The 13,279-nt window shown below is 51.8% G+C and overlaps 2 protein-coding genes across 2 annotated transcripts in view; one reads left to right on the forward strand and one right to left on the reverse strand.

Moving 5' to 3' along the window:
• Positions 1 to 269: 269 nt before the first annotated feature.
• On the forward strand, positions 270 to 3,878 carry FEM1A (fem-1 homolog A). The gene has a single exon (XM_055428759.2). It carries the CDS (start codon positions 403 to 405, stop codon positions 2,362 to 2,364), a length of 1,962 nt encoding a protein of 653 aa, XP_055284734.1. The 5' UTR covers positions 270 to 402; the 3' UTR covers positions 2,365 to 3,878.
• Positions 3,879 to 7,786: 3,908 nt separating this feature from the next.
• Positions 7,787 to 13,279, reverse strand: part of TICAM1 (TIR domain containing adaptor molecule 1) — a 29,014-nt gene continuing 23,521 nt past the window's right edge. The window contains exon 4 of the transcript XR_008686446.2: positions 7,787 to 12,742. The gene's annotated coding sequence lies outside the window, so the exon portion shown is untranslated. The remainder of the gene's footprint in view (positions 12,743 to 13,279) is intronic.

Raw genomic sequence — 13,279 nt, forward strand, 5'->3', positions numbered from 1 at the left:
CCACAAGCCATTGCGATAGCATTGGATGACGGGAGTCGTAGTCCTCGAGCAGCCAATTTCCGTCACAATTGGCTGGGATTAGAACTGCTATTCCCACCATGCATCGTGCTCCCACTTCGCCGAGGCTAGCCCGCGGCATTCTGGGAGTTGTAGTTTTACCACCTTACAGTTCTTCTTCTGTCCTACGGACTGTGCCCGCTCAGAGAACTACATTTCCCTGCACATTTCCATACTCCAACGGAAACAGGCCGGAGCAGCCATTTTGTTCCGCCCCAGAAGCACCTAAAATGGCGGTGGGGGAGACGGTGAAGGTTGCCGCCTGCCCCTCGGGGCGCTAGTCCGCCGTCCCCCGGCCCCCTCGTCCCCCGGCGGCCGGTCCATGGCCAGGCGGAGGCCCAGATCATGGACCTCCACACCGCCGTGTACAATGCTGCCCGCGACGGCAAGCTGCAGCTCCTTCAGAAGCTGCTCAGCGGCCGGAGCCGGGAGGAGCTGGAAGAGCTGACGGGCGAGGTGGCCAGCGGGGGTACGCCGCTGCTCATCGCCGCCCGTTACGGCCACCTGGACGTAGTCGAGTACCTGGTGGACCGGTGCGGCGCGAGTGTGGAGGCGGGCGGCTCGGTGCACTTCGATGGCGAGATCATCGAGGGCGCGCCGCCGCTGTGGGCCGCCTCGGCCGCCGGCCACCTGGACGTGGTGCGGAGCCTGCTGCGCCGCGGGGCCTCGGTGAACCGCACCACGCGTACCAACTCGACGCCCCTGCGCGCCGCCTGCTTCGACGGGCACCTGGAGGTGGTTCGCTATTTGGTGGGCGAGCACCAGGCGGACCTGGAGGTGGCCAACCGGCACGGCCACACGTGCCTCATGATCTCCTGTTACAAGGGCCACCGCGAGATCGCCCGCTACCTGCTGGAGCAGGGCGCCCAGGTGAACCGGCGCAGCGCCAAGGGCAACACAGCCCTGCACGACTGCGCCGAGTCTGGCAGCCTGGAGATTCTGCAGCTGCTGCTCGGCTGCAACGCCCGCATGGAGCGTGATGGCTACGGCATGACACCGTTGCTGGCGGCCAGCGTGACGGGCCACACCAACATCGTGGAGTACCTCATCCAGGAGCAGCCTGCTGGGGACGAGCAGGTGCAGCCCGGCCTGGCCAGGGCGCAGCCCCAGGGCGCCCGCTCGTCCCCCGAGGAACCCCCGAGCGGTGAATCGTACGAGAGCTGTTGCCCCACCAGCAGGGAAGCCGCCGTGGAAGCCTTGGAGCTGCTGGGAGCCACCTACGTGGATAAGAAGAGGGATCTGCTCGGGGCCCTGAAACACTGGAGACGGGCCATGGAGCTGCGGCACCAGGGGGGCGAGTATTTGCCCAAACCGGAGCCCCCGCAACTGGTCCTGGCCTATGACTACTCGAGGGAGGTGAACACCACCGAGGAACTGGAGGCGCTCATCACAGACCCGGATGAGATGCGGATGCAGGCCCTGCTGATCCGAGAGCGCATCCTGGGTCCTTCCCACCCGGACACATCCTATTACATCCGCTACCGGGGCGCAGTGTACGCCGACTCCGGCAACTTCGAGCGCTGCATCCGCCTATGGAAGTACGCCCTGGACATGCAGCAAAACAACCTGGAGCCTCTGAGTCCCATGACGGCCAGCAGTTTCCTGTCCTTCGCTGAACTCTTCTCCTATGTGCTCCAGGACCGCTCAGCCAAGGGCAGCCTAGGCACGCCCATCGGCTTCGCAGACCTCATGGGGGTGCTGTGCAAAGGGGTGCGGGAAGTGGAGCGAGCCCTGCAGCTGCCCAAGGAGCCCGGGGACTCAGCGCAGTTTACCAAGGCCCTGGCCATCATCCTCCACCTTCTCTACCTGCTGGAGAAGGTGGAGTGCACGCCCGACCAGGAGCACCTGAAACACCAGACAGTCTACCGGCTGCTCAAGTGCGCCCCCCGCGGCAAGAACGGCTTCACCCCTCTGCACATGGCCGTGGACGCAGAGACCACCAACGTGGGCCGCTACCCGGTGGGCAGGTTCCCCTCCTTGCAGGTGGTCAAGGTGCTGCTGGACTGCGGGGCCGACCCAGACAGCCGGGACTTCGACAACAACACCCCACTGCATATCGCAGCGCAGAACAACTGCCCGGGCATCATGAACGCCCTGATTGAGGCGGGGGCCCACATGGACGCCACCAACGCCTTCAAGAAGACGGCCTATGAGCTGCTGGACGAGAAGCTGCTGGCCAAGAGCACCATCCAGCCCTTCAACTACGTGACCCTGCAGTGCCTTGCTGCCCGCGCCCTGGACAAGAACAAGATCCCTTACAAGGGCTTCATCCCTGAGGAGCTGGAGGCCTTCATCGAGCTGCACTGACTGCATAGACCACAGTGGGAGAGGCGAACCCTAGGAGGGCGGGGCCTGCGCCGGTCCCGCCCCCTCCCTGGGAGCACTTCGGGTGGCTAGAAACCTGGGAGAGCGACAAAGGGGAGGGGCTCTCCCGCCTCCATGGCCCCCTCCCCTTCGCAGGGAGTGGGATAGGAGTGAGCAAGCTGTCGGTGCTAGAAGCCTTCAGGGTGACGCGCTCGGAGAATGGACTTTATTGCAGGAGCATGCGCACCCATCCTTGGCCGGGAGAAAACGTTCAACCTCCCACACGCCCCGTTTGCCTGGGTTAAGGAGAGTCTTGCCTTCTGACTCAGAGGCAGATGAGTTGAAACCATTGCCTTCCTCCCCCACCTAGAAACGCAAGAAGAAGCTGAGAGTTGGTCCGGCCTCCAGATAGACCTAGACCCCCCCCTCCAGTGCAGGGTTAGGATGGCGGGCCCCGAGGGGAAACTGGGAGACCTGCCTTTTCTAGCACATTCTCACCTACTCCCTCCACCCTGCGGTGGGTAAGGGTCTCCACCCGGGGAGGGGCGGCCTGCCCTTTGCGTAGTTTTCGTGGTTTGGTGTTCTGTTTATTTACTAAGCGGGCAGGTTACAGGTGTGATGCAGGAGTCCTGAAGTTTTGCTGCCATGTACTTTTTTTTTCTTTTTCTAAAATTTTTGGTTTGTCAGACTCGCTAAGTTAATTTCATGCAGCAAGGGTTTTGTCGTGCCCGAGGCGGCCGGGCCGGCAGAGGTGAGCTTTATTATGTTAAAGAAGGGAGGTGCCAGCCCCACGTTTCCGTCCCCAAGGTGACAGTATCTTTTTGATAGTTCACTCTTAGCCTTTTTGGGGGGCCAGGCTGCTTCTCGCCCAGCAAAACCTAGCATGGTTGGTTTGGGCTTTGGTTTTCACAATTTATGAGTTAAAACCGCAGGCCGCCTCCACGTCACAAGTCACGCCCGAGGGCACAGGTGCGTGGCCAGCATCCTGAGTGGCTGTGTCCAGTTTTTAGCTGCTCGGAGACCTGGATGCAGGTGACCCTGAGGCAACGCCAGGTACACTGTTGACCCATTGTGTCAGCTAGATAGTGGGTGTCGAGATGGGTTGCCGATTAAGGTGGAAGGAAATCTCGACCTCCCATAACTGGGGGCTCCTGGGAAGGGGAATTGTTAGTCCTCCTGCCAGAGAACCCTCCCCAGTGGGATTCTCAGGGCCTATCCGCCATGGCCCTTGCCGCCAACAGGAGAGTGTTCTTGGCCTGTTGGGAGAGCGGAAGGGGAGTGGAGCCGGTGCCCCTCCTGCAGCCTTGTGACGGGGCAGCTACACTGATGGAAGCCTTCCGCAGGCACAGTGGGTCCCCGGATGCCCCGCCCCCACCGAGGGAACCAGGTCTCTTTGGATTTGCAGTGTTAGTTAGGACGTTCTTTATTTCCAAGACCAGGTTTTGCCTTCCATCAAGGCGGGAACCGCCCTCACTGTCCCTCCTAAAGCCCGGAATAAAGAGAGGAGGCAGTGTCAACTGCAAGTGCGGTGCTGTTATTCAACCTTGTGTTAAATGGACGACTCGGGGGGCGGCTGGGAGGGAGTGCTGAGTGGGTGGGGGAGGAGGCTCTGCCGGCTGTGGAAGGCCCAGGTAAGGGAGCTCGGCTCCCATCCCAGTTTATATCCTGGCACTTAGTGTCAGAGTAAGTCAGGAAAATGTATTACTGCAGAAAAACATAAAACCACTGACTTAGTCATCAGCTCTGCTGTGCAGCAAGGTTGCCTCAGAGGACAGCATGGCATGATTTGACCTTCGGAAGGTCTAAGGGAACAGGAACGCCCCCAACTCAGCCCTGCTTTCCTGAGACACTGTGATGAAGCCTATGAACCCTCTGGCCCAAGAGGTCTGTGCATGAACTTGGGTTTCCCAGAGGAAAGTCCCACCCTTTTGTCCTGCCATGTTGTTAAATTCTGATTTTCTCTGCACTGACACGGTCGGTCAACTCCTCACCCACAGCACTGTCCTGGGAGTCTGAGACGTTGACTGTTTCCCCAGGGCCTGCCTTGCACCAGGCCGGGTTCAAGCCCCCGTAAGGAGAGGATTGACCCGGCCATACCTGAGGCAGGCATCTCCCCACACCCTGACCTCCCGAGACAATAGGGAGACTGTGCCTTGGGGCTGTCTCACTTCCAGTGGCGAATTGGGTTGGAGGGTTCTCCAACTCCTGGTTTCACGGAGACCCAATGACCCTTACCAGCCCACACCCACTCAGCAGCCATGTGAATATATGGTGGTCGCCCTGGAGGAGTGGGTTTCGAGTCAGCAGGTGCTCTCAGCAGCCTCCCAGGAGACACATGCACTGGCAGCATTTACTGAACCCCAACTGGATGGGAGGCCCCATCCTGTGTGTGACAGGACTCACCAAAAAGGGAACCCCATGTGGGCCAAATGATTGCTTGCTTTAAAAGCTCACACCTGAGAATTGTGACTTAAGCCCAAGACTCCAGAGAAAGCCATAGTAAAACTCATGCAGATTTCCAGTGCAGGTTGACCCAGCAGCTCAGAACTTAGGAATGACGCGGTTCCTCCAGGTCCTAACATGGCAGCCAGCAGAAGGCCACGTGACAGCCAACACTGATGTTCACTGGGACTGGACAAGTCACAGCAGCCCAGGAATGGGTCATGCTGACAGTCAATTATTGTTTAGCCACCAAGTCGTGTCCAACTCTTTTCCGATCCCCTGGACTGTAGTCCACCAGGCTCCTCAGGAACATATGAGTGGGTTGCCATTTCCTTCTCCAGGGGATCTTCCAGATCCAGCAATCAAATCTGCATTTCCTGCATTGGCAGGTGGTTTTTTACCACTGAGGCACCTGGGAAGCCTGGGTAATTTATGTGCAAGTTATCAGTGACGAGACAAGCTCAGAGAGGCCAAGTGGTCTGCCCCAGGTCACACAGTCAGGATGGTGACCCACCTTGCTGGTAGATGCAGCAGACCAAGGCTCGGAGGGAGGAGGGTTTGCCTGAGCTCACTGGGGGCAAGGCTGAGACCCAAGGTTGAGGGCATCAGAAAGTGTGCAGCCCACCCCAGCAGGGGGAGCCTCTGCCCCTCTCAGTGTCACCCCTACCCCACTTCTGGCCTCCACACAACAGGAGTCAGCCTGAAGTTCTGCTCGCTGCTGACTCGTCTGTTTAGTTAATGCCTGCCTCAGATCTTAGGGAACCCTGGGAGTGTCTGTGCTGGTCCCCACTGAGTGACCCCTGTGGTGAGTGAAAGAACCAATGCCTCTTGCCTCTGGAAATTCCAGTTCCCCTCTAACAACTGGGGAGCAGCCCCTGATGGCTCTGCCACACACGGAACCCGCCGCCCCCACGGGATTCCAGGACTGTCATCTGAGCAGTGTTTACAGGGAGCAGAGCGTCCCAGCCCGAGGTTAAAGATAGCACAGCTCAGGGGCTCACATCACAGGCCCAAAAGGAGATGACGGGCCAGCCCCCAGGACGGTGGCACTGGGCTGGCACTGCAGGGTGCTGACCCTGTGTCTCTGCAGAAAGGCTGGGGGGTGCGGAGTCCTTCGGGAGATTGAGTTAGGACTGGGTAAAGGCGGGGGTGGGGGGATCCACCCAGTGGTTGCCACAACAAGTGTTAAGCAAGACCCAGCCCAGATGCAGGCAGCACCATCTGTCCTGGGGGCAGGGGGTATCGGGAAGGGAATGTTCCCTCCTCTGGCCTGAGCATCTGTGTTTCTAGTAGGTTGCAAAAGAGACGGTGACCCTCCACAGTGGACAGGACATTTGAGATCCTCCAGTGCAGCCATCTCCCCCTGACCCGAGTCCTGATGTCTTCTGTTAAAAGCCTGCCAAGCAATGTTCTTGATCGAATGTCACCTCCTCCATGAAGCCCTCCCAGATCATTAATAATGTGGCCCCAGACAACCTCTACCCCATCCTCCTGTGTACTTGCCTCTTAATCCTTAAAACATTAACCCTGTCACCTTTTTCTTTGTTTCCTTGTTTATTCATCATATCCCTTCCTTAGAATGTCACCTACTCAAGTTCATCCCATGCTGGTGTCCATAGCAGCCAGAAGAGGGCCTAACTTAGTAGTACATTAAGCATTTGTTGAATGAATAAATGAGCTCTCACAGAGCTCTGTGTGGCTGGATCAGAGTGAGTGAGGAGATTGGACTTCCTTGGTGGTCCAGTGTTTAATACTCTGAGCTTCCACTGCAAGGGATGCGGATCCAATCTCTTATTGGGGAACTAAGATCCCACAAGCTGTGCGGTGTGGCCAAGAAAAAAAGGTGGGCGGTGCAGGAGGAGCTGCTGGACACAGGCAGATGATGTAGAGCCTTAAGGCCCTAAAGAACAGGGTAATATTTACCCTCAGGGCTGTGGGGAACCAAAGCAGAATTTCACACCAAGAAGAGACATGGCCAGATTTAAGCCTTGCGATCACTGGCTGCAGCTGGAAGAAGAGAATGGAGGGAGGCAGCGGGATGGACAGAAATGAACATATCTCAGATCTCTGGAGGAGGGCTGGCAGGACTCGATGAACTGGTTTGGGGAAGGAGAAGAGTCTGAAGTGACTCCTGAGTTTGTTGGCCAGAACCAATAGGTGGATGGATGGTGGGCCTCTTTAATGGGTCAGGGACAGATGGAGCAGAGTTGCTGACTCAGGGTGACTCCAGGGCCCAGTGGGAGCTCCACTGTAGCTGCCTTGTTCACTACTGTTGAGTCAGTACCTAGGAAAACACCTGGCAGGTACTGCGAGCTCAGTCACTATGTGTTGACTGATGAAAGGCTTTTAGCCCCGGGGAAGGCATGTGAATGAGCTGGCCGGTCGGCAACTGACCCGGCTTCAGTCAAAGAAGAAATCACCAAGAAAACTAGAGAATTCTTTGAGCATTTTGTTGTCGTTGTTGAGTTGCTCAGTCGTGTCTGACTCTCTTGTGACCCCATGGACTATAGCCTGCTAGACTCCTCATACAGCACAACATATGCTAATATGTGCAGCGCAGCTAAAGCAGTGCTTAGAGGGCAATGTGTAGCTTTAAGTGCTTGCGCTAGAAGACATGAAAAACAGAATCTGCAAACTATGACTGTGGGCCAAATCCAGCCTCATTTTCACAAATCAAGTGTTACTGGCACAGCCACATTCCTGTGCTCACACCTTCCCTGTGGCCACTCTCATGCTGCAGTGGCAGAACTGAGAAGTTATGCCAGAGACCCATCTGGCCCCAAAAGCCTAAAATATTTACTTAATATTGATAATATTAATAGAATGTTTAGCCCTTTATAGACAAAGCATGCCAATGCCTGATCTAAAATCTCACCTTACAAAGCTAGAAAATTCAGTGCCAACCAAATCCAAAAAATAAAGAGTGGAAATCAACAAAATAGAAATGGGCAAATGATAGAGTGAAAACCAATGAAAGCAAAGCTGATTCTATAGAAAGTTTAATAAAATGGAATGAAACACAGACACTTCCCTGGTGGTCCAGTGGTTAAGACCCTGCTTGTAATGCAGGGGATGTGGGTTCAATCCCTGGTCAGGGAGCTAAGATCTTACATACCTTGAGGTCAAAAACACAAAACATAAAGCAGAAACAATATTGTAACAAATAAAGACTTTAAAAAGTGGCCCACATCAAAAAATATTGAATGAAACAGATGGGCTGGTGGAGTGGGGTTCTAGATTCTGCCCTGGGGTTACCACCTTGCAATCAATCCTCCGATATAGTCCAGCTTCCTCACTCAGAATGAACATGTTCACTGGGCAGTGTGGTGTGGTGCTTTAGGACACAGGCCGCATTACCTTGGGAAAGGCATTTCCTTTCCCTGAGCCTCAGTTTCCTCATCTGTGAAATGGGGTTGGGGGTAGCAGCTGCCTACCAGTATTGCAGTGCAGTGGGTTCAGTCACCCAGCTGTGTCCAACTCTTTGCAACACCGTGGATTGTAGCCCACCAGTCTCTTCTGTCCATGGAAATATCCAGGCAACAATACTGGAGTGGGCATGAATTAAATGAGTTTATCCAAGAAACCCTGGCACACAGTCAGTGCTCAGCAAAGCTGTCATAGTGATAGGTACCTACTGTCTGCACACTCATTTATACGTAACAATACACAGATGACCTGTAAAAAAGTTTAAGTAGTTATACATTTATTTGAATGTGTTTTGGGGAACAAAGTATGGCTAGGCCCTCTATTTCCAATATGTGAATTCATAGATGTTAATACTGAAAAGTTCAAAGTAAAGACGAGTTCATATTTTTTTACAATCTTTTTCTGAGACAAAACCTTACCATTTAATTAATTTACTTAAAAAGTCTTAAGATGACTCTTTTAAGGGTTTTGGATGGTGTTTTTTTTGCTTTTTTTAAATGTATATATATATATTTTTATTTTTGGCTGCACCACGAGGCATGTGGGATCTTAGTTTCCCCACCAAGGATCAATCCCACCTCCCCTGCATTGGAAGTATGGAGGCTTAACCACTGGACCAACAGGGAAGTCCCAAGTTTTATTACGGTAAATGTACAGTTAGTGGCTTTAGTATAATCTTAAGGATGCCACCATCACCCCTATCTAATTGCAGGAAGAAAAAAAAGTTGCTTTTTAAATCTGTTTAAAGAAAAATATTAAACGACTCAAGGAATAGAAATTCAGTAAGAGGGCAGATGGCCAGCAGCAATGCTGGGGACCGTAGACAGGTAAGCAAAGTCTCCGAATCCCCAGGAGGCTTTCAGAGGGCATGACGGCCCAGACTGACAGGAGGGGCCTCTAAGAACCACCAGGGATGGGAATGTGTACAGCACCCGCTGAGGGGTCTGGGGGAACCCCAGGGAGCCTCGGGGAAAAATAAGAGATGGGGCCAGGGCCCTCTGAGAGGTCAGGCCATTCCTTTTCTCAAGAAGAGGACCATTAAAAAAAAAAAAAAATTCCTTTGGAAACTGGAAACCCTGGGCGCCTTCCAGGGCTATAAAAAGGCGGTGTGTCCACTGACCAGGTTAAAAATAAAAGATCCCCACCCAGGGGCATTTGGGGTTGGGAGGAGACACTGTGCAGGCAAGGCAGGGTAGGTCTTGCTGTGTGGCCTAAGGCAGGTGTCTGCCCTCTCTGGCCTCTGGCCCCCAGGAGCATTAGACTGAATGATTTCCAAACGTCCAGTGAATGGGCATATTTATACAGCTGCTGATCTTATTTACAGAGGTTGTTAACAGGGAGAGAGGCCTTTGGCATGGCCTGGAAGCTGGCACTCTCTGGCGGTTCTGACTCCCTCCCTACCTGGTTTCTCTTAGGAAGAAGCCCTTTCTCAGCCCCAAGGGAGGAGGAGAGGCAGAAGCTGTTGTTCAAGGGTGCCCCCTAGTGTCAGTGAATGGTCATCGCAGCATCTTGTTAATCACTAAGTCCTGTCTGACTCTTTGCGACCCCATGGACTGCAGCGTGCCAGGGTTCCCTATCCTTCCCTACCTCCTGGAGCTTGCTCAAACTCATGTCCATTGAGTCAGTGACTCTGGATCCCCACAAATAAGGGAAGCATCCTGTTCTCCCCTCTGCCCCCACACCGCTGGACACGTTCTGTACCAGGTTGGACCACACTGGCTCTGCCCTACCCTTCCCAAGCCCTATGCTCCTTCCTACCACATGGCCTTATGCTGGGCTGTGCCCCTAGAACACCCTTCCTCCCTGGAATGAGCCCCTTCAGGAAGCCTCCCACAGCTACTCATCCCTGTTTCCCCCTCCACCATGTCCCATCACACCCAGGACCATCTGGGTTGTAACCACTTAGTCTAATATCTATCTCCCCCACAGATGTGTGAGCAGAAACAGGGTCTGCTTTAATCAACAGTGTGTCTGAAACAGTCCCTGGCATGCAGTAGGTGCCAATACACACTGTTCAGTAAATGAATGAATGGAACACTCACTGGCAGGCAAGAAGGGAACATGGTATCAAGAGTTTCTTTTGCACAGCAAGGAAAACCATAAACAAAAGGTAAAGAAGATTTGCAGATGATGCAACTGACAAGGGCTTAATTTCCAAAACATAAAAACAGTTATACAACTCAGTAAAAAAAAACAGACAACCCAATCCAAAAATGGGCAGAAGACCTAAACAGACCTTTCTCCAAGGAAGACATACAGATGGACAATAGGTATGTTAAAAGATGGTCAGCATCGTTGATCATAAGAGAAATGAAGATCAAAAACTAACATAAGGTACCACCTCACGCTGGTCAGAATGGCCATCATTAAAAATGCTCTCCAAATGCTGGAGAGGAGATGAAGAGAAGAGAACCCTCTTATGCCTTTGGTGGGGATGTAAATTGGTGCAGCCACTATGGAGAACAATATGGAGGTTCCTTAAAAAAAAAAAAAAGAACCACCTGCAGATCCATTAGTGGGTGTATATATGAAGAAAGCTCTAATTTGAAAAGACACATGCACCCATATGTTCATATCAGCACTATTTACAATAGCCATGACACAGAAGCAATCTGAGTAGCCATCAACAGATAAATCGAAAAAGAAGAAGTAGTACATGTATACAATGGGGTTCTGCTCAGCCATAAAAAAGAATGAAATAGTGCCATTTGCAGCAACATGGATGGGCCTAGAGAGGATCCTATTAAGTGAAATAAACCAAAGATAAATGTTGTATCATTTCTGTATGGATTCTAAAATATAAGTGAACTTACCTACAAAACAGAAACAGACACACAGACATAGAAAACAAATGTTGATTACCAAACGGGAAAGGGGATGGGGAGGAATGAAGCAGGAGTTGGGATTAGCAGGTTCCAACTACTGTATATAAAATAGATAAACAACAAAGATCTACCGCAGAGCACGGGGGACTATACTCAGTATTCTGTATTAAACCATAGCAGAAAACAATATGAAATGCATACATATGAATAACTGACTCACCTTGCTGGAGACCAGAAAAAGAGATTGTTTTAAAGATAAAAACAGACTTAAGCAGTAATTCAAATTCAGGCAGACCTCAGAGGCACTGTTAAGTTTGGGTCCAGACCATGGCAATAAATTGAATATCATAATAAACCAAGTCACACAATTTTTGAGGTCTCCCAGTGCGTGTGTGTGTGTGTGTGTGTGTGTGCATGAGCATGCTCAGTCATCCAGTCGTGTCCGACTCTGCAACCCCATGGACTGTAGCCATGGACTGCTCTGTCCACGGTATTTCCCAGGCAAGAATACTGGAGTGGGTTGCCATTCCCTTCTCCAGTTCCCAGTGTATATAAGTTATATTTACAGTAAGACTGTATTCTATTAAATGTGCAGGACTTCCCTGGTGATCCATAGTGGTGAAGAATCTCCCTGCCAATGGAGACACAAGTTCTATCCCTGGTCTGGGAAGATCCCACAGATACCTCAGAAGCAACTAAGCCCGTGCGCCACAACTATTGAACTTGTGCTCTAGAGCCCGGGATCTGCAACTACTGAGCTCACCGGCTGCAATTACTGAAGCCCGAGTGCCCTAGAGCCTGTGCTCTGCAACAAGAGAAGACACCGCCATGAGACCTGCGTGCTGCAACAAAGAGTAATCCCTGCTCACCACAGTGAAGACCCAGCACAGCCAAAAAGAAACATAAATAAATAAAAATAAAGGTGTGCAGCAGTTCTCTCATTTAGCATAGCTGCCTTCCTGAATGATCTGAACCAGATTTTCTGGAGGACTTGCCGCAGCTACTATGCCAGCACTCACTCCTTCCCCTTGCGCTGTTCTGTTACGAAGACTGCCTCTTTCCTTCAACCTCATGAACCCACGTCTGCCGGCCTCACGCTTTTCTCCTGTAGTCTCCTCACCTCTCTCGGCAGTCACAGAACTGAAGAGGGCTAGGGCCGGGGTCTGGAGGAGGCTTTGGCTTACAGGAATGAATGCTGTGGCTGGTTTGATCTCCTATCCCGACCACAAAAACTTTCTCCCTATCAGCAGCGAGGCTATTTCATTCTGTTTATCATTCGTGCACTCACTGGAGTAGCACTTGATTTCCTTCAAAGCCTTTTCCTTTCTTTGCATTCACAACTTGGCTAATTGTTTGCAGCAAGAGGCCCAGTGGTCGGCCGCTCTCTGCTTCTGACATGCCTTCCTTATGAAGCTTCATCATTTCTAGCTTCTGATTTACAGAGATGTGTGATTCTTCCTTTCCCGAGAACATGTAGAGGCCATTGTGGGGTTGTTAACTGACCTAATTTCAATATTCTTGTGTCTCAGGGGATAAGGGGGCCCAAGGAGATGGGGAGAGAGGGGGACACAGCTAGCGGGTGGGGCAATCAGAACACACACACACAGTGGGGACATCCCTGGCAGTCCAGTGATTAAGACTTTGCCTTCCAATGCAGGGACTGTAGGTTTGATCCTTGGTCAGGCAGTCTAAAAAATAAAACATAAGACAGAAGTGATATTGTAATAAATTCAATAAAGACTTAAAAAATGATCCACATCAAAAAAATATTTTTTTAAAAAACACATATATATATTAAGTTCACAGTCTTATATGGCATCCCCAAACAGTTACAATAGTCAAAGAGCACTGATCACAGCTCATTGTGACAAATACAATCAAGATGAAAAAGTCTGAAATTTTGTGTGAATTACCAAAACGTGACACCGAGACATAAAGGGAGCAGAGGCTGTTGGGAAAATGGTGCTGATAGACTTGCTTGTGGCAGAGTTACCAAAGACCTTCAATTTGCTAAAAAAAAAAAAAAAATGCAATATTTGTGGAGGGCAATAAAGTGAAACAGGATACAACAAGGTATGTGTGTTCACTTATTGACAGCCTACTGTGTGCCAGGGACAGTGAAGTCAGACAAGCGTGTCCTCCGAAAGAAGACCAATAACAATGTGTGTGATGACTTCTATTTGTCCCAAAGTGCTAAGAGTTATGGAACAAGAAGGCAGAGTCAG

This window comes from Moschus berezovskii, chromosome 8 (genome assembly GCF_049115385.1).
Source record: "Moschus berezovskii isolate FMDL1 chromosome 8, NW_MosBer_1.0, whole genome shotgun sequence".
Taxonomy (NCBI): domain Eukaryota; kingdom Metazoa; phylum Chordata; class Mammalia; order Artiodactyla; family Moschidae; genus Moschus; species Moschus berezovskii.

Coding starts and splice junctions, on each gene's coding strand:
- FEM1A (XM_055428759.2), top strand. CDS start 403: ATGGACCTCCACACCGCCGTGTACAATGCTGCCCGCGACGGCAAGCTG.